Source organism: Lissotriton helveticus, chromosome 11 (genome assembly GCF_964261635.1).
Source record: "Lissotriton helveticus chromosome 11, aLisHel1.1, whole genome shotgun sequence".
NCBI classification, from domain to species: Eukaryota; Metazoa; Chordata; class Amphibia; order Caudata; family Salamandridae; genus Lissotriton; species Lissotriton helveticus.
This window is the reverse complement of record NC_136072.1, coordinates 13,119,662-13,144,150: the sequence shown is the minus strand read 5'-3', so window position 1 is coordinate 13,144,150 and position 24,489 is coordinate 13,119,662. Positions and strand designations below refer to the sequence as shown.

General features: G+C 43.8%; 1 protein-coding gene across 1 annotated transcript in view; it reads left to right on the top strand.

The window, feature by feature from the left end:
- LOC144792094 (putative cation-transporting ATPase 13A4) overlaps window positions 1–24,489 on the top strand; it is a 506,631-nt gene that overhangs the window by 297,536 nt on the left and 184,606 nt on the right. Inside the window, 1 exon segment of the mRNA XM_078666960.1 lies at window positions 5,994–6,118. Within this exon segment, the coding sequence (XP_078523086.1) occupies window positions 5,994–6,118 (125 nt within the window).

Genomic DNA, 24,489 nt, shown 5'->3' with positions numbered 1-24,489 from the left:
ATTCACCTGAGGAGTACTACTATGTTCCTTCTCCCTGGTCAGAGGGAATTGTGAGGGGTCGAGAGAGAGTCTACGCTCGGTTAATTGGATCTTGTGGATGAGCAGGGATTCTGCTCTTATCAGGAAGGCATCCAGAGTACCCACAGTGCTCTTGCATTTCTCCATCGGTGTTAAGCCTTTACAGAGGATCAGTATAGTTAAATAACACTTTATAGTTGGAGTTTCAAGTCACGTATTGAGTGTTCACTTAGTCAGCCAGGTTAACAAGTTTGTTCGGAGCTACTTTCAACAAAAATATAAACTGAGCTACTGGCGCAAGGTCCATATTTCAATATTTCTTACCAGCTTCAGTCCTCTTGTTTATTCGAGTCCTAAGAAGGTGCCAAGGGACCGGGCCCAGCCCTGCCCCTGTCTGCCCCAGACGGCCGACGCTTTGCCTGGGCTTAGCCCGGCGCCCGTCCACGCGCGTCCCGCGGGGCGGGAGGGGCTGATTGCTTTTGGGACTGCCGGTTGCAAGGGTGAGGGGCGAGATGACTGGTTACCCCACGGCATCCTGGTCACTGTGGTCCTTTGCGGCAATCCGAAGCATCTCCCGCGGAGCGGGAGGCGCGAGGGGCAGATGAATCCCCCAGTTGCAAGGGGGAGGGGCAAGATGACTGGTGCCCCATGGCGTCCTGGTCACTGTGGTCCTTTGTGGCAATCCGAAGCGTCTCCCGCAGAGCGGGAGGCGCGAGGGGCAGATGAATTCCCCGGTTGCAAGGGGGAGGGGCGAGATGACTGGTGCCCCACGGCGTCCTGGTCACTGTGGTCCTTTGCGGCAATCCAAAGCGTCTCCCGCAAAGCGGGAGGCGCGAGGGGCAGATGAATCCCCTGGTTGCAAGGGGGAGGGGCGAGATGACTGGTGCCCCACGGCGTCCTGGTCACTGTGGTCCTTTGTGGCAATCCGAAGCGTCTCCCGCGGAGTGGGAGGCGCGAGGGGCAGATGAATCCCCTGATTGCTAGGGGGAGGGGCGAGATGACTGGTGCCCCACGGCGTCCTGGTCACTGCAGTCCTTTGCGGCAATCCGAAGTGTCTCCCGTGGAGCGGGAGGAGCGAGGGGCAGATGAATCCCCCGATTGCTAGGGGGAGGGGCGAGATGACTGGTGCCCCACGGCGTCCTGGTCACTGCACTCCTTTGCGGCAATCCGAAGTGTCTCCCGTGGAGCGGGAGGAGCGAGGGGCAGATGAATCCCGCGGTTGCAAGGGGGAGGGGCAAGATGACTGGTGCCCCACGGCGTCCTGGTCACTGTGGTCCTTTGCGGCAATCCGAAGCGTCTCATCATCAAGTCAAACATAGGAAGTGCTATAAGAGTAAAGATGAAATGAAATACTCAAAGTTGGGGAAAAAGCTGAGCAGTAATCATGAAGTCATCGTTGCAAAATCAGACAAGGGTGGTAATATAGTATTATGGCCAAAAAAAGATTACTAATTGGAAGCTCACAGGCACCTAGATGATCCTAAATGTTATAAGAATACAAACAGCAAACAATACAATTGGGCAAAGGACATTTTAAAAAAGATGTTTCTAGAATGGAAGCAAGAAGAAATAATTTCCTCAGAAGAGTACAAATTTCTGCACGTGGAACACCCGGTCTTGCCTAGGCTTTATTTTATCTGGAGGGACCTGCTCACAGGCAGTCGTGCACCACTTGCGCTTGCTCTACCCTTCTGGACCCGGATTCGTTCCGGGTCCAGAAGGGTAGAGCAAGCACAAGTGGTGCACGACTGCCGACGAGCAGGTCCCTCCCCTCTGGCGACCCGACTAAGTTTTTAGAATAAACTCCAACAAGGTACTGATAGACCTCAATACAGGTCAGGAAAATATACCTAGACCTACTCTGACAACAAACAGGTTTATCCACATTCATTTAAACTTTCACTAGTTTCTAGGTCCTGAACAAAGCCTACTTGACCCCCCTGGGCAGACCAAGGCTGAAACATGTCGACCTTTTTATGGACTCTTAACAGTGTGGAAGCCCCATAACGTCCCTTCCTACGCACGTAAATATATCTTTTTAACAAGCCTGACGCCAAGGCTTAATAAAATTGGACTTTTCTAGGTTATCCAAGCTTTTTAGCAAGAACAGCTTTCTTTTTCTTTAATGCACTATTTCTTTTTTTCATATCTAAATCACTACTGTACTAACCAGTGGTTCACCTCTGGGTGGAGGAAGAACACCAATTAACCCAATGAGGATGCTGTCATGTAGCTAGAATCCAAAGAACGGCAGAGAACCAAGATATACGGCCATTCGACCCTAAGTACGTGAATGAGGGTTTTTTATCGGTACGAGTACGAAAACTTAAGAAACCCTTGTTACTCAGGACAAGTGATCCATTCCAATCTTGATTATTTAATTTGAAATTTACCTCACATATCAGCAGGGGATCCAGATGTGAAAGTGTACGTGAAAGAAGGATGGCTGGCAACCACCTTACTCAGAAAAGCCACGGATGGAAATGTAACACTTCACGCGGGCAGTGCACATCCATAGCATTTGATTAAAAATATCCCTTACGGAGAATTCTTACGTGTAAAAAGAATCTGCAGCACACCTCCATGCCTACTATTTGATATTAGGCTATTTTAACCTTCATGCGTGTTAACTTAACAATAAACCTGCACATCAATTTCTGACCTCCTTGGCCACTCACAAATCAGATAATACACTGGACCTTGTCTTAGCAAATCCTGTTACTGTCATTCTGGTCTATTTTTACATAGTTTCCCCATCTCCTAGTGGTTTGCAAGGACCAGCCAAGACCGCATCAAGACAATTGCATAAAAATTCAGACTCCCTACATATAGAGTAGTCTGTCCACTCCCTGTCACGGGTTATGGGATTTAGAGCAGGTTGCATCATGCTTCAATGACTGGTTGCCAGATGCTATAGATACCTCTGTGCCTCTAAAATCCAACTTCTCAAAGAGTCTTAAGCCATCCGTGCCTTGGTTTTCAGACGCCATTAAGTCAGAAAAATCAGCATGCAAAAGGTTGGATAGGCTTTGGAGATCCAATTATGACATAGACACAGAAACTATTTACCAGGCTGCTCTGAAAAAACACCATGCCACTGTTCATACGGGAAAAAAAACCTTTATTGCCTCATCCACCTCTGAGGCTGTAAAACAAACCTCGAGAGTTGTTCAAACTCCCACTGAAACACAAACCACCCTCTCTCCTTTTATGGAGTTCTGTGAGGACCTCTCTGACTTCTCTTTTAGAAAAATCCAAGTCACATATGATTAATTGTTGGCACAATTAATCAAGGACCAATGTCTTACTTCTATTCCATTCCATCACTTGCTAGATTCGTCCATATAACCTTAGAAGAATCAGCAGCTGAATTTTGTAAATTGCATATCCAGCTCCCCTCTGGGTCCCTGGTCCCAGCCATTCACAACCTTGCTGCACCCATGGTGAATCCTATCTTGAACAGACTGCTAAATGAATCTCTTGAACAGGCACTGGTTCCTTCCAGCTGGTAACAAGCTCTGCTGCTATCCCTTCTTAAGAAGCCATCAGCTGACCCTAAAACTTTTAGATAATGTAGACCAATTTTACTCCTTCCTACGGTGCTAAACTACTTGAGAAAAATATAAACAGGCAGATATAATATTTTTTCGAGTCTAATCAGCTGCTTGAAGTCTCAGAATATATGAAAAAATTGGGATTCAAGCACACCAGTCATGTTTATGCTTCCGGACCTCTTCTCTGCATTTGATATGGTCTTTCACTCTATTTTGATTGAAATGAATGAATGAAATGAAATTAGATTTGTAACGCGCATGGCTGCCCGAAAGCGTCCCAGCGCTGCAGAACAAAAAGCAACCTAAAGTGGACAACGTTAGTTAGAGGTCAGTGGGAAAAGAAAAGTTTTGAGAAGTTTCCGAAACTTCCCATGATTGGGTTCCGTTCGGATCGTCACAGGAAGGGAATTCCACAGTGAAGCCGCGTTGACTGAGAAGCGGCGCCCCCCCCCCGAACGTGCCCTCCTCACTCTGGGGACAATGGCGAGGTTTCCCTGGTCAGATCGTAAAGACCGAGAGGACTTGTAAGGATGGATCAGAGTCCTTAAGATTGGAGCTCCCTTATCCTGGAGAGACTTGTGTGTTATGCACAGAGATTTAAATTGTATTCTTTCCCGTATCGGGAGCCAGTGAAGAGATCTTAAGGCTGGCTTGGCTGAAGTTCATAATGAGGAGCCCGTAAGCAGCCTAGCTGCTGAATTCTGGACACGCTGAAGGGTGTTAATGGTTGCTTCGGGTGCCGCCAAAAACAGTGCATTGCTGTAGTCCAGTGTAGATAGTATTAGACCTTGGACTAACAGCTTCCTGGACTGAAAGGGCAGAAGTGGAAGAACCTTTCGAACAGATTCAGAGACTTGAAACGATTAGTATTGCAGATCAAGCCTTTTTATGGTTGAAAGCCTTCATTATTGAATGTCCCAAAGCTGTTTAGCTTCCTCCTTTTATCTCAACTTCAAAGCTGCTAGAGTATGGAGTCCCTCACGGTCCGGCTTTTAGCCCCACCATTTTTATTGTTTATCTGGAGCCTATGGTGAAGTTGGTCTTGGGGAGTCAGGGTTGTACCCTACACAGATGACACACAACTCCTCCTTATCTTCCAGGAAAAAATACCCACTACCTTGGACTCTTTCAAACTCTGTCCCAAATCCATTGTGGACTAGATGTAAGAAAAACTGTCTAAGGCTTAGCTCAGATGAGACTGAGAATAATTTCTTTGGCACCAAAACATTTACTAAATCCAACCTTTGGTGGCCTTAGGAAACGAGCTAACCCCCGTCCTTCTGACTTCTGTGGTAGGAAACCTTGGGGTGAAATTCAGCTCTTACTTTACATTTGAGCCCCAATTCAAGGCACTATCCCCCACTTGCTTCTTCACTCTTAGGTCCCTTAGGAGGATGCTGCATCTCATCCTTGTGGAGGTTGAGTTACACCAACAGCTTGAATCAGTGTCTTCAAATCTTCCAGAATGCTGCTGTTTGGCTAATTCTTGATTTCCACTCAGGCATCGGTGGCAGGTCATTTACATTATCTATACTATCTTCCAGTAAATAAAATGAGTCAGTTCAAAGCTCTGATCTTTGCCATTAGAACCTACTCCGATAAAGGTCCACTCTATCTCATGCACCACGTTAAGCTGTATGTCCAGGAGAGATCATTGCAATCTAGCAAACTCAATCTCTTCCAAATCCCACAAATTCATAAGGCCAGAAGAGGAAGTAGATCATTTCTTTTCCTGGCCTCCAAGTTGTGGAATGCACTTCCTCTTGGTTTGAGAAGTAATCCGTTAGAGATGTTTTTAGACAGAGCCCAACAACTTTACTCTTGGACTTCTCCTTGGTGCCATTTAGAATCTTTTTTCTGCTGGGGTTCCTGCACATGGTCCTTTACACTAGCCCCAGGACACCTCTTCAGGGGTAGCTGCACTCCCTACAAATGCATTGTATTGTTTGTTATTGCATATCTTTATAAAGATTCCTACAATGTCTCCTTAAGACAACCAAGCCCATTACGTTGCCCAGGCCCTACTACGCACAATCATGGTCCAATGTACAGCTTTTGTTGGGGAGCACACTACCTACACACTCATAATCCCTGTTAGGTGATGAAGGCTCTTTGGTATTCTTTATAGGTTCCTGTAGGTTCCATAAAGAACTGTGAAAATGTTGGAAATGTTATTTTTCCAAATTGTAATATGTTCAATAGAATTGTTGATAGAGCACCCCAATATTCGTTGGTGCAGTAATAGTATTAAAACTGTAAATAAATACAAGAATAAGTAAATGATCTCTAGCAATGAATAAGATGCATGCACCATGGCACATTATATATGATCATGTTCAAAAGACTGTTTCACAAAGCTGCACTCTGAGGGGTAATTTCTCCCTCTTTGATATTTTCTTTTTCCCTTGCCTGCTCTTCTAGGGAAGAAGTAGAATCAGACCTGGAATTTCTTGGACTTCTTGTAATGGGAAATAAAGTCAAGGCGGAGACCAAGCCTGCATTACGGGAGCTAATGGATGCTCAAATTAGGGCGGTTATGATCACAGGTATGTGAAGCAGTCATTACTTCATTATGCTAGCAGGTTAGGTCATTTGGTAGTCAGTTCCATGGTGGTGATAATGCTGAAGACATTGCAGACGGTTTTATAAGTGAGAGCTTGTTTTACTTCATGTGACTGGAGATACAAATGATAGTGCATGGAAAGAGCACCACTGTTAGAGCACAGTATTCATTGTCAGGGATCACTCAACACATTTATGCCTGACTCTCATAAATATGAGCAATCCCCTTATGTCACTTAGTGGTGCTGGATTTTCAGGTGTGGAGCTAGTGTAGAAGCTGAAATAGAAATGATAAATGATTCCACACACACGACTCTCTGTCAGCACATAAGGTAGCAAAGTTTATTGGAGACCAACAAACAGCAAATTAACGTGCAGCACGGAAACATCAGCAAAGCCACTGAATGTCCAAAGAGGTGACGGGTCTGACAGTTTATATAGGCCAAAACCGCAGAAGTATGTAGCATCATAACATACGTAGCACAAATTAAGCATAGTTCATTTGACCAATTAACGAGAGTTTAAGCTGTCGTATACCATACAAGGTCCGAAATATACTGTTGCAGACCACGTGCCCCACGTGGGCAGCTTCTGGGACTTTATACTGTCATGTAAGATATAAGTCTGGTGCTTTTCCAGCTAATAATTGCAACATAATACTAATGACCAGAAAGATATTGCAAAATGGGATATGCTGAAAATATACGTGTACATGCCTAAGCGAGCATCTTCCCTGGTGCCACGTATCTTGCTTTCAAGCAAGCCTTGCGTTACCCAAGCTGTTTCTCTGAAGCTAAGAAAAAGTGCACGATCCTGTTTAATGTTTATTATGTCAACTTAACAGGGCCTAGAAGCTTACTGCATTTGGTATCAAAAGAAAATGGCTTCTTCACTAGTAATACCAGTAGATAAAAAGGTAACTGTTGCCCATTAGGTTTTGCAAAGTTGCCAAACTGTGTATTTTGAACTTTGTTTGATTTTAACTGCTTTAAACATTCTTACAAATTTGTTTTGCACGGGATTGATTCCAATGAAACTTGTGTAGGGATTGCAAACAATTCCACTCTGCCGGCATAGTTCGCATCCGTTTGCCCACTCCACGTTCTCCTTTGAATGCGGAGTTCTGGCAAACCTCGGCTAACCGCTGCATGATGGAATTTATTCTTGTGCACAGCTCCCTAACGATAAGTTGGCGTTGGAAACAAGAATTTGCATCTCGTAGCCCACTTTTTGGGTGTTAAAATGCCTCCCGATGAGATTTCTCAACGTAGGTGGTTACGGAATGTCGCAACCCTTTGCGTTGAGAAAGCTGGTGCTTAATGTAGAAAATCTACTTGAGCGGCAGAAAGAAGCAGTGCCCTCTGGCACACCCTGTTGTGCTGTTCATGCTGATTTAACACCACAGAACAAGCTCCCGGGTCTAACAATCCGCTTGAGTAGCTCGACATGCTGAAATCCACCCACTTGACTCGCAGAGATTTATGTAAGTCTGTAGAATTCCACGGAGTGAAACTGCACGAGTTCCGCTCACCTCTATTCTTGTCTGGATTTTTCTGCATCAAATTATCTACATTTTGATATTTTTGACAAGGACAATTGTGATGAGGCTGAAGGCTGCATCAGTTGAGTGTGCCACAATGTTGGGAAAGCTGAGAGTGAGACAGTGTGATGTGGCTATCTGATGAAATAGCTCAATTGCTGGACAGGTGTTTCTGCTTTCATCCTGCAAGTTATAAACATATCCTGCATAACAAAGTTTTAAAAGTAAAGTCATCGTGACCAAGATTTGCAATATTGTTTCCCATTGAGATGGCCTCAGACATCCCTGTCCTCTTGAAATGAGATAGAGGAGTCTGCCTGCCACTAGGGCAAGCCTTCCTGACAATTACTAAACAATCCCCTTTCCTGCTGGAATTTCCAGAACCCTCTTTCCAAATGTTCTCCAGATCAAACTAGCTTTGTGAATTAAGGGGCAGATTTATGAGTTCTGGCGCATCTCTGCAGATCAGCAGGGATGCGCCAGAACTGATGCGTCACGCAATTCCCTCCTTGCGGCACCACAGATGCGCAGCATTTACAATGCGGCGCACCATGGTGCAAGGAAGGGCAGATGCGTGACGCATCTTGTGGCAAGTGCGACGCAACTCCTGCAATGTACAGAGGCCACCCATACATAACGTGGTGCGTCACTCCTTATGCCTGCTTCAAGCAGGCGTAAGGATTTGACCCAGCAGCGTCGTAAAACTGACTCAGTGAAATCTTGTAGATTTGCCGGCGTCAGTTTTATAGGGCTTTCCTACGAGGGAACGCCCACCCTGCGACAGAACGCCCACATGAAACCTGACTCAGGTTTCATGTGGCGCAGGGCTTTACAACGTGACGCATCTGCCTAGATGCGTCACGTTGTAAATAGGTCGCAGGGATGCGTCACGTTTCCACGCCGTTGCGTGACGCAACGGCGGCGTAAACGTGGCGCAAGTCCGACATAAATCTGCCCCTAAGTCTTTGGACCCTGCAGCTCTTCAGGACCGTCCTTGGAGGGAAATTCAGGTAAAGGTAGAAACAACTGTCTCATCATACTTAAAGATGGATTCAGGGATTTTCTGGCACATTAGACAGGGAAATCCTCTTCCTTCTTCTTATGCACTGATCGTTTTCATGGGACGATGAGCCAAGCATGGGCTTTCAAATTAAAAGTTATCCACAGTCTACACTCTACACTACAGTGTGATATAATTCCAGTTCTATGAGGCTGATTATTGTTGAAGGACCCACCGGAAGGTAGACATCCTACCTTGCTGTTGTTTTTCTAGTAGCTGAGTAGCTTGATCCTATTGTTGTATATTTTAAATATTTACTAATGCACATTTTGACCGCAAGGTGACAATTTTGCTTTAAGAAGTAGTGCTAAATGCAGAATTACGCTTCTAGTGTAATCTCTGGTAATTCTTAGATAATACGGTTTGATTTCTATACTGATTTCCAAGCCATTCTATTAACTTCTGCAAATAAAACCTCATCCAGTAGTCAGTTTACACACATTTGGATTAATACTCATTCTTTTTGTAAGAGAGTGAATGGCTATTTATGGAGCTGTTTTTCATATCTGCCTAGTAACATGAGTCATTTGGAATTAAAAGCTAATGCAGTGACGTACAAAACTGTTTTCCTGGGGTACGCTAAGCTAGGCCTTAACTTGGCCTTCAATACATTTTGTGTGTTGTCATTTCTCAATGACATCACACATAACTAAATGTGCAATGATGCATTGTGATGACATGCTATTTGACATTTTTTATATTATCTTTAGGGACACATTTCCTCATCCATTCTCGAGGACAGAATCTTTCTCTACCCACATAGGTTATAGGAGTATCTTATAGATAGATTATCTGAGAGATAATGCTGACGCTATCAATAAATTATAAACCACCTTTAAAAATCAGGCATATGTAATGTTTTTAATGCACAGCACTAGAATGCACATAGTTGTAAATATTGCTTTTTCCTGAATGCACTTCTCATTACCTATTGATGTGTCGCACTGCACAGGCGCTCAGCAATGTATTTGATACCTTTGTGGAGTTTTCATCTCATATACTTATTGAGGCCAATTAAACAATCCTAGATTGATTAATGTACTCATTCACTCACATGACACATTAAGGACACCATCGGGGCTACTCATAAAGGTAACTTACACTTTTGATTATTTTACACATGTAATTTACTCTTACACTTTGAAGTTACTTTACTTCTTTTGGCTATTCACAGAGTGCATTTTTACTACCTGCAAATAGGGTGGGGCCATCTTTAATAGGTTCCTATTGTTAACAAGCATTTACAATGCAACGGTTTCGCCTTTGTAAAAGTTATAGCTATTGGCATTGTAAATGACAATTTTTTTATTTATGTGTTGGTTTTGAAAACAGATAAATAAATGGCATTGTCATTTACAAAGCCAATAGCTTAATCTCTCGCAAATGCGAGACCTATTGCATTTGCACCCACACGCACACAGAGAAACATGTGCAAAAGCGTGCATGCCTACAAAATGAAGTGGTTGAGTAACTGCACTTTTTTTTAAGTTTGTCATGTTGCACAGGGCCTTTTTGATGCCTACTGGCTTAGCCAATTATTATCTCCTGCAATTCAATAATTAAGGTGGATTCGTTAAAGTCAATTCAACCTAAAAAGAGTCACATTGCAATCAAGTTTCAGGTAATCATCAACTTTCTAAGCGAAATATATGTTCTTTCTCCGTTAATACAATGTATACATGGGAGATACTGGGTGAAAGAAATGTTGCCCACTGCGTTGGCCTTCAGCCTACAAAACCCAGACTGGCTTCACGGGAAATTAAATCTGGCCAAACTCAAAAGGATGCTGATGCGTAGGAAACGCAGACAAACAATGAACCGCGCCAGGGCATGAACTTCAACTTAATCCCAGATGTAGGTCTATTTTCTGCAATGCCAGTCTAAACTGTATTTACAAAGCACTGACTGTCTACCCAGAAGGGGCAAATGCTTCATTTATTCTACAAAACGATTTTCGAATAAAACAAACGGGGGGAAATAAAGAAATGTAGATTTGTCTTTATGACCATAAAACAAAACAGCGTTATTAACCAATGACGAGTTTACTGAAACAGGTAGTTGTAATGCTTTAAGAGTAATTAAAACTGTTAATTAGTCACGTGATCCCTCGTGGAAGACAGTCCTACAAACACCTTACTGAAGACCTACAACAGTAAGCAATGTGCATGCATGGTACTGCAGTGCACGAGAAACCACTGCTCCATTAAACACCAACCTCAATAGTACACTAGATGGCCTACCAAGACCTCAGTTTCTTTTCAAAATAGGGTGACAATGGCGGAGTAATCTGAACTCGAGCAAGCTGTGTGGAGACCAAGAAATACAAATGAATTACAATAAACAAAAGGGTCTGTAACCCATATACGTACACTTGGGGCCGAGACCACTTTCCTGAAGATTGAAGGTAGTTTTTCATTAAGCCCACAGGGAGGAAAGAACAAAAATCACTTCAGAAACAGACGTCAACAGCTAACTATTTCTGCGAGTAGTTTGGCAAATCTGGGCATTTTGCTCTGGCATGGACATTCATAGAGCAATACTTTTCCTCAGCACATAATGAAACAACGGTTGTTCCCAAATACCATACCTTAACCGCTCTCTCGTTCTCACATCAACATAAACACACACTTGCTGAATGTATCATTTGCCTTTTATTGCTCTGAAAATATCACATTCACTTAGACTTCAATTGGTCGTCCACTACAACAGCTGTGGTGCGTGTCCTCTTTACATCAAAGAGAAACAAAGTGTCTAATATAACAAAGTTCGATCCACCTTCCGATAGATTATTCGGTCTCTGCGATATAACTTAATGTCACTTTCACATTTTCTTCAACAGAAACCGTTGCCAAACGTGCTTGAATTCGAGAAGAGTACAGGCCTACCGGGCAAGCATGTGCGCATGCTCAAATTTCACAGACACAATGTTACAAATATGTGCTTCTGCAAATTAACACATGTACTCCGGCTATTTGCCCAACCTACTCCTACCTGCGTGCACTTGGTGGGGTGCGGTATTATCATGGGTGACAAGACATGCAGGTCTGCAATTCTTGTTGAAGGAGGAGCGTCGCAATAAAGGAGCTTTTTTTTTGGGGGGGGGGGAGCATGCGCTATATTGTTCAGTAATAAAGGTATGAAAGGCCGTCAGACCAGGAATCCGAAACAAGCCACATGAAACAATGAAAGGTGCTTAAAACTTACGTAAATTATGCCATACGAAAAAAATAAAGACTCATAATTGCTAGCTCGTTTGGACAGCGAGTGCCTTAAACAAAGGCCCTTCAAAGTTAGCAGCGATTGGTATGTACCCACTTTTAACACAAATAACCGCGCACTAGACACATAAAAACGAACAGAGCAATACAAAGAATCATCGTATCCCTGAACGTAGAAAAAGCAGTTCTCAGTAATGTTTGCGAATGCAGAAGCACTTTAGGACTAATTTCCACACAGTAAGGCAGCCTACTTTAAACGAACGCCCTTCGAGGCGTGAGCGCCCTGGATTATGTCACCGAAGCGGGCAGATCGCCTCTCCATCTATAGTAGTCAATGGTCTACGGACCCCGCCCTGAACCTATTTTAGGAAAGGCTACTACATTTCAGGGATGCGCAGTTCAGAGCGATAGAATAACATCGGCTCCTGTGCCCAAGTCCAAGCTGTTTACAACTGCACTCCGTACAACCAATGTACGCCAGGGATTGGCTGCGTCATGAAGGTCGTGTATAAAGCAATGACTTCAATCCTGCTTGCTTCGCGCAGAATTAAAAGTAAATCCCTGAGATGTTCGAGTTCTTGCAACATTATAAAAAACGAAAGGATTACATAAGAGGGTTTAAAACAAGATCGTTCGAAGGCAGGACACCACCTACAGTTTCAAGATCGCGGAAATACAGAAGTAGGAGTAAAACAGTACGTCTCCTTGAAATGGCCAATCGTGGTCTATTAAACATTTCCGCAAAACACCCGTCTTTCACCCGGGAACTGTGCAGCACTTCCGAGCGATGATCAACATTGCAGGATGCAAAGTGTCCTGGCCTTTCACCCACGTGACCTAGACCAGTCTCCTTTGCGTGGGAGAAGCCTGGAAGCAGCGTAGGGGGGGCGTCCGAACAACGCTCCCCTGCAGCCGGCATCATTAGTGATCCAAACAAACACCGGTAAAACCAATAAGTCTCTCCTCGGGGACCGACCGGCTTTGCCAATGGTTTCAAGCCATACTGCACGCCTCCCCGAAGCTTTGCATTGAAAATTAAAGGGTCATTTTGCATATGTGCGCCGACTAAATTAAGCAAGTGCTTTTTTCCCGCTTTAATTATTCAAGTTGCGTCTGTAAACAAAACGAAAAAACAAAACAGCACAATCCTTTAAACGACAGCATTCACCCGTTCAGGTTGCATAAGAAATAAGAATTTCAAATGGAACCTCCTGTGTGTGCCAAATCCTTTAGTTTTTGTACGACAACTGCGTAAGTCAAAAAGAAAATACAAACAAGTCAGGTCCCGGGCCGTGCTGTGATTGGCTGACGTCACGGGGGTGTCCCGGGCCAGCAGCCAATCACAGCGCGGCCCGGGAATGACGTCACGGGGGTGTCCCGGGCCGGCAGCCAATCGCAGCGCTGCCCGGGACAAAGGGGCGGGGCTTAAAAAAAGCACCAGAAACGCCCCCGAATCGCGTTTTCGAGAGAAAGCGCGATTGACAGCCTCTGCCTCCCAATGGCTAGCCTCCATTTATGGAGCTAGCCAATGAGAGGCAGAGGCGGTTCTAACATCACTACTGAAAACAAAAGATTTCGAGCTGGGAGGGGCTTCGCCCCTCGCCAAGTCGAAACCTAAAAAAGAAAGAGTAGGTTGTCCAGCACCACACATGGTCAATATCAATGATTAGATGGTGGACCACGGGTTCAGCAGGAGATGATTTTCTCTTGTTTGTTGGTGGTGCACAGCTGAGATTGAACTATGAAGGAAAGGTAGAGATTTTTAGCATCAATATTAATCTCTTCATCTCAAAGATTGGCAGAGGCAGATGTTAAATAGGATACTTTAAATTCTTGATCGCAAGGGATCCACTAACTAAGTCAAATTTGTAGAAAAAAAGTGATATACTGTTAATTCCTGGTACTCTACCATCTGTATGACTAAACAGGTCAACGCCGTTTCCTCATCTTGCTTCAACACCCTCCGAATGCTCCGCAGGATCTTCAAGTGGATCCCCACTGAGACGAGAAGAACAGTCCCCCAGGCCCTCGTAACCAGCAGGCTGGACTACGGAAAAGCCCTCTACACAGGAACGTCGGGCAAGCTCCTGAGACGATTGCAATGCATCCAGACCGCCTCGGTTCGTCTGATCCTCAACATACCCCGCCGCAGCCACATTACACCCCACCTGAGAGACCTGCACTGGCTCCCCGTCAACAAGAGGATAACCTTCAAATTCCTCATCCACGCACACAAAGCTCTCCACAAGACCGGCCCAGTACACCTCAACAGACAACTCAACTTCTACTCCCCCACCTACCAGGTCTGCTCTGCCAGCCTTTCCCTTCCCGCAGCCGAAGAATGACTGCCGGTGGCAGATCCTTCTCCCACCTTGCCGCCAAGACCTGGAACACCCTCCCCACCAACCTACGGCAGACCCAAGACCGGCCTTCAGAAGACTCCTCAAGATCTGGCTCTTCGATCACTGGCAGCACCTCCTCCCCCCCCCCCCTAGCGCCTTGAGACCCTCATGTGCTTTATAAATGTCATGATTGATTGATTGATTGACTTCAAAAAGGTGACATAGAAGACCTCATTGTGTGGATTCATAAGGATTTTCATGAAAAATATGTATACTTAAGACAGGATCTGGCAGCATGAAATGTGAGGATAAACAGACCACATTAGCTAAAATTCCAATTTCCCGTACAAAGCAGTTCTCATGTGCAAACATCTAAACTCTTTAGTTGCTTTCTGGAACCTGATTCATGATATATTATTTGGGATAGCTGTAAACTATTCTTGTGGTTTTCGTTGGATGTTTTGTATTGCAATGTTACTTTGTAATATAATGTATGCATTCACCTCGGATCATTTCTTCATCTTCAGGGTAGCACCTTTCAAGGTGGCACCCGTCTTGGATTTCAAATTTCCTCATTTCTTTTTTTTATTTTGTACACCCTTTGATACTTCTGATTGGGATTGGGCAATGGATTTGTGTTCATGTGTTGTTTTATTGATTTTTCTTCACACTTGCAACAATAATCTTTGCTTGTTTCTGGGAATTTCATTGTTGTCCACTTTCAGCTGTACTGTAGACATTTTACTTCTGAACACAGATCTCACACTCTAATAACTCTTAAGACACATGCATGCCAGGCACTCACAGAGAGTTCCATGAAGCTTATGGGCATGAGGATTTCAGTTCACTTTTACTACCTTCCTAATTGTATTGTTTTACATATGCTGTATGTAGTAAAAACAACGTGAGCAGGAGTGGATGGACACTTGGTGACTGTTGACTACTGAATTATTAATTATTACAAAGAACAGTGGTCCCTATGTGCATTTAATATACAGTACAAAATAATCATATACTCAATCAGTAATATGTCTTCTGTCCGTCCGGACAGGATTTAATAAGTTCTAAATCCAAAGATGAAGTATTTTAAGAAAAAGAATGTCAAGTGGGCACAGCCATGACCCTCAATATACAAGACAAAACAACAGAAAAGCAATGTAAACAAGGCAAGGGAATAAGTCTGCGTACTTGTACTTCAGTAAGGCAGGCATAAGTTACAGAAAAACACTCCATTGCATCTCTGACCCAACCGAAAACCCTTCCATTCCCAGCACTTCTCTTTCTGATGAGCTAGAGAAATTAAAGAAGAAAGAGGTTCGTCTACTCCTGATGATCAGACTCTTGACCGACTACCTAAAATCAAACATTATCCCCCTTGGCCTACAAGTACGTAACGTACCAGGGGTTTTCACCACCAATCCAAAATATCTAAAGGGGTTCAGTTACATCAGTACAACTTGCTCACGACACTGGATGGTCCTTGGAATTGAAATAGCGACAGAAGAGCTTAAACAACTGAACATCGAAATAACAGATCTAGAAAAACAAATTAAAGACAGTAATACTAGCTCAGAAACAAGTAAACTCCTAGAAAAAATAAACAAAACTATAGAAGAGTTTCACAAATTTGAGCTGAATAAAAAACAAACTAAGGTTAAAAAAGATATCAAGAACTACAACGAGGAAAGAACATATCCCTACCTTAATAAAGATTACTATACTAATCGCCCCTATAACGGTCCACAACAACAAAGACCCTGGGGTAGATTTAATAGGCGACAACAATACGTAGGATTTACAGACAGCTCAGCCGATTCATCTGGCCACTCTGATCAGAGCGACAGCCCGGGTCCCTCCAATAGGAATTTTTTAGAAGGAGGCCGAGGCCAACCCAGGGGCAGAGGAAAAACATGGTCCAAACCACCGAACCCCCCGGGAGAACGGTTCACACGCCGCCAACACTACAGGTGGTAGATACACTAAATAATTCCTCTACTAACACCTCAGTGACTGGTCTCCTACCAATCTTTAACCTTACTGACCATATTCTATCCAGTAACGAAATATCTCTTCTCAGTAGAGGCTTGTCCTTCGTACCCATGGTACGCCCTAATTTTCAAGAAGCTCAGACAGAACTATTAAGGTTCTTCAGAAAAATCCGTCTGAAAAGCTTTTTCAGCCTCAACCCATCCATACCTAAACATTCTAACACCCCGTTCAGACCTCCCTCAAAATTCTCTCCCTCAGCTGGCATGATCCCAGTTGAAATTCCGACATTTGAGAAACTGGTACTGAAGGATCTAACAGACCTTGAAAATAAAAAGTCCTTCGTCCCATACAATATCTCTCTTGATGAGAAAAAGGCAATTTCATCCTTGAAAAATAACCAGGCCCTGGTAATAAAACCGGCTGATAAAGGGGGAGGAATAGTTATTCAAAACAGCGAATCCTATAAAACTGAAGTGCTACGACAGCTTACCAACACCGAGCACTATTGTAAACTCCCCAGAAATCCTACCAGTGAAATCCAAGGCCTTATTACCACTGTCACTACAAGGGCACTTGACTCGGGATTCCTGACCAAAAATGAGTATGACTTTTTGAATACTAAATCTCCCCGCATCCCGGTGATATACTGTTTGCCTAAGATTCACAAAGACCCCCAATCACCACCCGGCCGCCCAATCGTTTCAGGCTGTGGATCAATTCTTGAGCCACTAGGCCACTACATAGATTTTTTCATCAAGCCTTTTGTTCCTGAAACGATCTGCTACATTAGAGATAGCATGGCCATGATTAATTTCATTGAAGAATATCCCTTTGATCCCACATCCAGCACCATGTGCACGCTGGATGTGGAATCACTGTACACCAACATCCCTCAATTTGAATCCTTAAGAGTGATTGAGCAGGTCCTTGAGTCCAGAGCACGTCCACATAATGTACCCTCGCTATTTATCCTTGAACTTCTCGAAATTTGCCTCACCAGAAACTTCTTCCTGTTTGAGGGACAATTCTATGGTCAAGTCAAGGGGACCTCCATGGGAGCCATTTTTGCTCCGAACCTGGCCATTCTGTACATGGACCATCTTGAAACCAGCACCATCCTTCATACGTCTAATCCTTTCCATGAGGGAATCACCTTGTGGAAAAGATATATTGACGATATTTTTATGGTATGGAATGAGTCCCATGATAACCTCCTGGCTTTTGGACATTGGCTCAATAATAACAGTGGAGGCCTCCGCTTCACTACTGCCACTAGTAAAGATTCTATCCCATTTCTGGACTTACAGATAAAACACACTGAAGGCCGTCTAACCACTACACTGCACCGCAAGCCCACTGAGCGAAACACCTTGCTCCAATACTCTAGCCATCACCCTAGGGCCCTACGAGACTCTTTACCCTTCTCCCAGTTCCTCCGCATTAGGCGGAATTGTTACTTCAGGGATGATTATTTTTCTGAAGCCAAGACTCTGAGTAAAAAGCTGAGAAGCAGAGGGTACCCACGCAAACTGGTGCGCAGATCACTTAAAAGAGCTTGGTATTGCCCACGGGAAGCCCTCCTAGAGCCCAAGGAAAAAACTGAACAGGACAAGCTTATATGTGTCACCACGTTCTCACCTGTTTCCAATGCTATAAGAAAAAGTGTTTTGAAACATTGGCCAGTATTGAATGCCGGAAATCTATCACTAGACAAACCCATGTTTGCTTTCAAACGTGCAAAAAATATCAGAGACCATTTAGTAAGGGCAACACTTCCATCACCTACATTGAAAACTACCATAAATGATGCCTGGGGCCTCCCGCCAGTTGTGGGTCACAATAAATGCGGTGGTTGTATTTACTGTGACACCACAATTGAAGGTAAAACGTTCACATATGCTAACATCAAATATGAACGCAAATCTTTCTCCAACTGTAACTCTGTAAATCTAGTTTATGCCATCTTTTGCCCGTGTGGGCTTATTTACATTGGACAAACGAGCCAGAAGATCAAACTCCGTATTGGACAACATCGGAGTAGGATCAAATGTAAGACTGCAAATGCGCCCCTCGTAGAACATTATTCTGCCAAAGGACATAGCGAAAATGATCTACAATGGACAGTGATCACATTGATCAAACCGCCCCCTCGGGGAGCAGACATGGCTCAACTGTTGAATAAAGAGGAACTACAATGGATCTTGCGCTGCAACAGCATACAGAATGGGCTAAACCGGATTGAGGATTGGACTTCCCTGCTCTAAATTGTAATGGTCTTCCCTGCTGCAAATTGTAATGTTTTTATATATTTCTGTAATACACTGATGTAAAATTACTTTTGCCATTAACACTTTGCATGTTCACATCACTTTATTTTCACCGCTTTGAAATGGCCGCCGTTTTCACCTCCCTAACTGGTACAGCCTCAGTAAGTCCCTTTACGCTGTTTACCGCTTCCAGGTCCCAGTAAAAGCCCGGGAACCTGAGATTACTGACCATCAGATCGCCACTCCCGCCATAGTGCCGTCGCACTCCCCAAGTAAGTAAGCAGCCGCCTCCCGCCTCTATTTGGCTTTAATATCAGAGATGCCTATGTGTAATCCACACCTCCGTTTTGTACTTGTCAGGTAGCTATTACGCTACGCCGCCATTGATGCGTCAAAGTCCCGGCAATACTTTCTTACCCACGAATATTGCTGTGAACCATCGGGTTATCAGGTAAACAGCCACTCCCCCTGTTTTCTGTAAATGCCGAGCACATGCATCTCTGCTTTTAACTGGCCGCACTTTATGTTTTCAGACCCGCCGACCAAACCCTTGCGCACCGCCAGATCTATTGATCAGATTTTACGGGGAGCGTTTTCAGTTGATTGAAGTATGTATTAGAATACCTCTTGCCCACTCACGCCAGCATGCCCTTGCATCATAGCCCACCATGCGTTATCGTGCACTTCCACTGCCCGTTTTTGAACGCTGTACCACCAAGAACGAAAATACCGCTGTGCATGCAGATTGACAACCCACTTCTCACAGCCGGTCTCACTGTGATTTTCGCCCGGTTTAAATTTCCAAACTGCTATTTTTCGCTCGCTTTGACTGAACTCTAAACATCAGAGCAATTTATTACTAAACTAATTCAGGGTCACTACGACGAACAAGTCATCACGACGGCAATATTTTAACCTTTTTCACTTTCTTCACTTTTTATCCTTGCTTCACTCACAAGCACTGACTTTGCTCACTACTTAAGGATCACTAAGACATGCCTTCATTTTTATGTAATGAACCTAACTCTTGGTCTCTATGTTTTTTTCCCCCCTTTTTCTCCATTGTAACCATTAATGTATACGTAAATGTAATTGAAAGGCATTTTATATTTGCTCTTGTTCAAGACAACAATAGTGCCAACTCTTGTCCTGATGATGATGCCTCTATTTCTATAGGCATCGAAACGTCGTCGACTTTTAAACCCCATATGCGCATTATCTATGTCAAAATTTACGAAATGCAATGGAGTGTTTTTCTGTAACTTATGCCTGCCTTACTGAAGTACAAGTACGCAGACTTATTCCCTTGCCTTGTTTACATTGCTTTTCTGTTGTTTTGTCTTGTATGTTGAGGGTCACGGCTGTGCCCACTTGACATTCTTTTTCTTAAAATACTTCATCTTTGGATTTAGAACTTATTAAATCCTGTCCGGACGGACAGAAGACATATTACTGATTGAGTATATGATTATTTTGTACTGTATATTAAATGCACATAGGGACCACTGTTCTTTGTAATATGTAATGCCCAAGGTCCCTACGCTATACCTTTAGGGTTCCCTTGGTCTTTTGAAACAATGTTGACTACTGAAGACATTTTTTATGGGGAAATGTCACGTGACAAAACCAGTATACCATCCCATACATTGCTAGCTTCTTTGAGATTGGTGTTATGTTGTTGAGAATAACAGTTTTCTGAAGAGAGACTTGTTGACTTTGATAGTCTTGAAAACAGGTCAGTGAGCTCACGTGGTATTATTCTAAGCATGTTTGTTAGCCTGCAACAACACCATTACATGCATCATGGGGTTGCAAGATTGAAATTATGTCATGTGTCTTGATACTTCTAACATAAGCTTGTTGTGACACAATTGGTCAGCTCGCTGTATTTTTTTTTTAAGAACTTTTTTTTTATTGAGGACAAGATTAGACATGATAGACATCATACCATCATGTATACTGGCAAGAGGTGAATGACACATCTGAGATCACATGCATTTTCAAACACATTTGCATTAAACTCTCTTATGGCAGGTTATCTGGCTCAGTGTCCTGTCTGGGTTGTGGGGGAACACAGAGTCCTCCCCTATAATCATTCCATTTTTCCCCAGATATGCGTCCATTTAGTGTGACACTCCCTGGATTCATATATAGCCAGTTCTGACACCATGTACCACTCCATGTCTTTCTCCCACTCATTCAATGTGGGTTGTTTCTGCGCCCTCCATTTTCTTGCTATGTTTCTTTTACCAATCATCATTCCGTGTGTCACCCATATTCTCTCATAAGTACTCAGATCCGATGGTCCCCAGATATTCAGGAGACTAAGGGCCATATTATCAAGAACGGCGATAACATTATCGTCGCTTTAGCGGCAGAAAACTGCTGTGAAAGCGGTGATAAGGCGCTTGATAATATGCCCTTGAGGATTCCCATTCAAGCCCAGGTTTGATGTCCTTCACACCAGAACCTGGGCTTCTATGGGAATTCTCAAGGGCATATTATCAAGCCCCTTATCGCCGCTTTAGCGATTAGAATGTTATCGCCGTTCTTGATAATATGGCCCCTAATTTGATGTTACAGTCAGTTTTTATAGCCCATTTTGGCCCCTAATTTGATGTTACAGTCAGTTTTTATAGCCCATTTCTCGTTCTATACATTTCTTTATTGTGGACCAGTATCTCTGGATGACCGCACATTCCCAGAGTGCATGTATAAACGTGTCCTCTTGTCCACCTCTCCTAAGGCATTCGGCCTCAGTGCCATACCCCATCCTCACTATTGTCAGTGCGACTAGGTATATTCTGTGGAGTATCTTCAATTGTACGAGTCTGAGCCTGGTGGAGATGGCAGTCTCACTGGAAGAGACCAGAGCCTCGAGCCACTCCTCATCCTCCAACCCAGCGACGTCTTATTCCCATTTTGTTCGAAGTCGAAATAGGGGGTCAGCCATATTGTTAAATTTTTTTTTATATATCAGCTATGTAGTGTTTTCTGTGAGATCCCCATCTAAGAGCCTATCTTCCAGGGGGGAGGATTCTGGCGGTGTCTCTCCCTTTTTTAGCACCCCTAGTAAAGCGTGTCGGATCTGCAGGTACCTGGAATACTCAGATTTAGCCAAATCATACTCCAGTTGTAATTGAAGGAAGGGAATCACTCCACCCCCTTTCCATAGATCTCCCACCTCAGAGATACCCATTAAGTCCAGACGGTCAAATCCATGGGTGTGTCTTAAATTGCGAAGTAGGTTGGAGTACCAAAGTGGGGTAGCCAGTGTTATCTTGCCCGCCCAACTCAAGCTCCTTATGGCTGCCCGCCACACTTGGACAGCATGTCCCGTGAGTGTCAACAGCTTCAGCTTGGCTGGGTTAGTGTATAGTGCCCCCTGCAAAACCACCCCCCAGGAGGAGCCATCTATCCATGTGAAATCCAGGATCTTCCAATGATCTTCCAATGATCTATATGTACACTGGTTTATCACGGTAAGTTGTGTCACCCAATAATATTTCTTGATATCCGGGAGGAAAATTCATCCATCGTGCCACCCTAATGTTAACTTCTGAGTGGCAATCCTAGGTGGCTTCCCGTCCCACAAATTCTCCCTTAAGGCACTGTTTATGGCTTTGAAGTAACCTGATCCTACCGGGTGTGGCATCTTCTGCAATACATATCAAAACCGAGAGAGGGACATCATTTTAAGTATGGCTGCATGCCCCAATAGGGACAGTGGGAGTTAATTCCAGTGTGGGGCATCACTCGTAAGCCGCTGTAGTGGAGGCAGCAAATTATTGTCAGGGTTCACGGGAAGTTTCCTCCTCGTGGCCCTGCTGTAGCCATTGTCTCTGCCTTCCAACCCCACCGGCCAAGCTTTGGATCCTGCTATGCCCTTAGTTGGCGAGCATGCTGGCAGCGCTGGACTTCCAGCATGGCCGCTAGCATGCCAGCTGTTCAGCGGTCTAGTTTCTTCTAGGAATCCCCTGGTCTGGTGAAGTGCGCACCAACGTTCCATGATGCGCTTCACCAGAGATTCAACGCAAACAACAGTTCACCTGAACCTCCGTAATGTCAGTTAGTAAAAATAGTGTAAAATAGTTGAGCATGCTAAAAAACTTGTATTACGAGTTCTGCGCACTTAATCACAGAGAGACGTTTAAAGTGATACTTTGAGTCTGATAATGTGGGCTCGAATTTCTCTTCACGCCATATATAACCTTGGCTGGAGCATTTGGTGATTCTATTTATTTATTTATTTATTTATTTTGAAAGTTTTATAGAGCTCGAACAAGACCCTTGCGGATATCAGAGCGCTTTACAGTCAATGAAAGATAATTATGCAACCAAATAGCAACAGGTAAATCCAGTATACATAGCATAATGTGGAACGTAAATCAAAACAATAACAGGTAGATGAAGTATAAATAACATAACATTGTGCAGAGTAGATCTAAACAAAGAGGTGCCGAATAAGGAGGCAACTGTGGGGCATAGGTTGTCTGTTTGTACCCATGTGATAAAAGAAATATCGGTAGAGGTACTAGTGAACTCGTAGTTTCCTTATATAGTGTTCATGTGAATTTTTCCATGAGAATCGCTTTTACTTCCTTTTTGAAAAATGCCTTAGATGTGATAAGTCTGGTTTCTGGGGGTAGTGCGTTCCAAATCCTAGGAGCCATCCCTGAGAAGGAACGTTTATAAGTTTTCTGCTGGTTGAATCTGTGTGGCTTCAGTAATAGGTTTTCCGCACTTCTTGTGGATCTATTACCACCAGAGATAGTCAGTTTCTGGGGGAGATAGCTGGGTGCATTATGGTGTATGGCTTTGTGAGTCATGCAGGCAATTTTCAGGTGAATTCTGGCTTGCAATGGTAGCCAATTCAAAGCGTTTAAGTCAGGGGAGATGTGGGACCTTCTTTTTGAGCCTGTGATGAGTCTGGCTGCAGCACTGATTGAGGCTCCTAGTGGAGCTGTGGTCGCTTTGGTGAGGCCACAAAGAGAGACACTTCCATAGTCCACTCTAGGGATGACTAGAGCTTGAACTGCCATCTTGAAATCATTGAATGGTATGAAGGGTTTCAGCTTCCTCACTGTATTAATCTGGAAATGTCCCCCTTTGTAGAGTTGCTAATATGTTTATGCATGTTGAGGTTGCAATCAAGGGTTATACCTAATGACTTTGGTGAGTCAATGAGGGCTGGTTGAACTTTGAATGCCGTTGGGTGTTTGAACCAGTCATGCAAGAGGGGTATTTTGGCGGGTGGAGCTATTAGGAGAAATTCTGTTTTTAGTGCGTTTAGCTTGAGATGGTTCTCAGCTAACCATGACTGGGTGTTCAAAAGCATTTTGTTGAGCAGTTTGATGTCATCTGGTGTTTGTATCTTCAGGTAAAGTTGTGTATCATCAGAGTACATGTGAGATTGTACGTTGGATGCTTGCGAAAGGACAGTGAGCAGTTCCATAAATAAGTTAAACAGTGTCGGGGATAGTGCGAACCCTTGTGGGACTCCCAAAGTTACTGGCACAGATTTGGACAGGGAGTTGTTGGCCTTGAATTTTTGAGTCTGGTTTTGAAGAAAGGAGGTGTCATATAGCTACTGTTTATCTTTATAATGTGTTAAGTTAGCATAGGCTTATTAAATGTTTAAGCGCCATTTTTCCATTTGCTGCTTCTGCACACGACACTTAATTGTTGATTTAGCTTTCAACCTAGTAGCCCGTTATGGTTTACATGAGAATAATATGTTATTGCTCTGATATCAGCTTTGCTTAATAAACTATGTCTGTACAGAGAGTGCTGAAGCTTCACGATACAGAATTGTTATGAGGTCTGATCTCCGCACCTTCATAGACATAACATAAGTGCAGCTTCTGCCAACTTTAGGCGGGATTTATATTGCTTTGCTTAGAGCACAGATACACACTTGATGCGGTTCGCATGCAGAG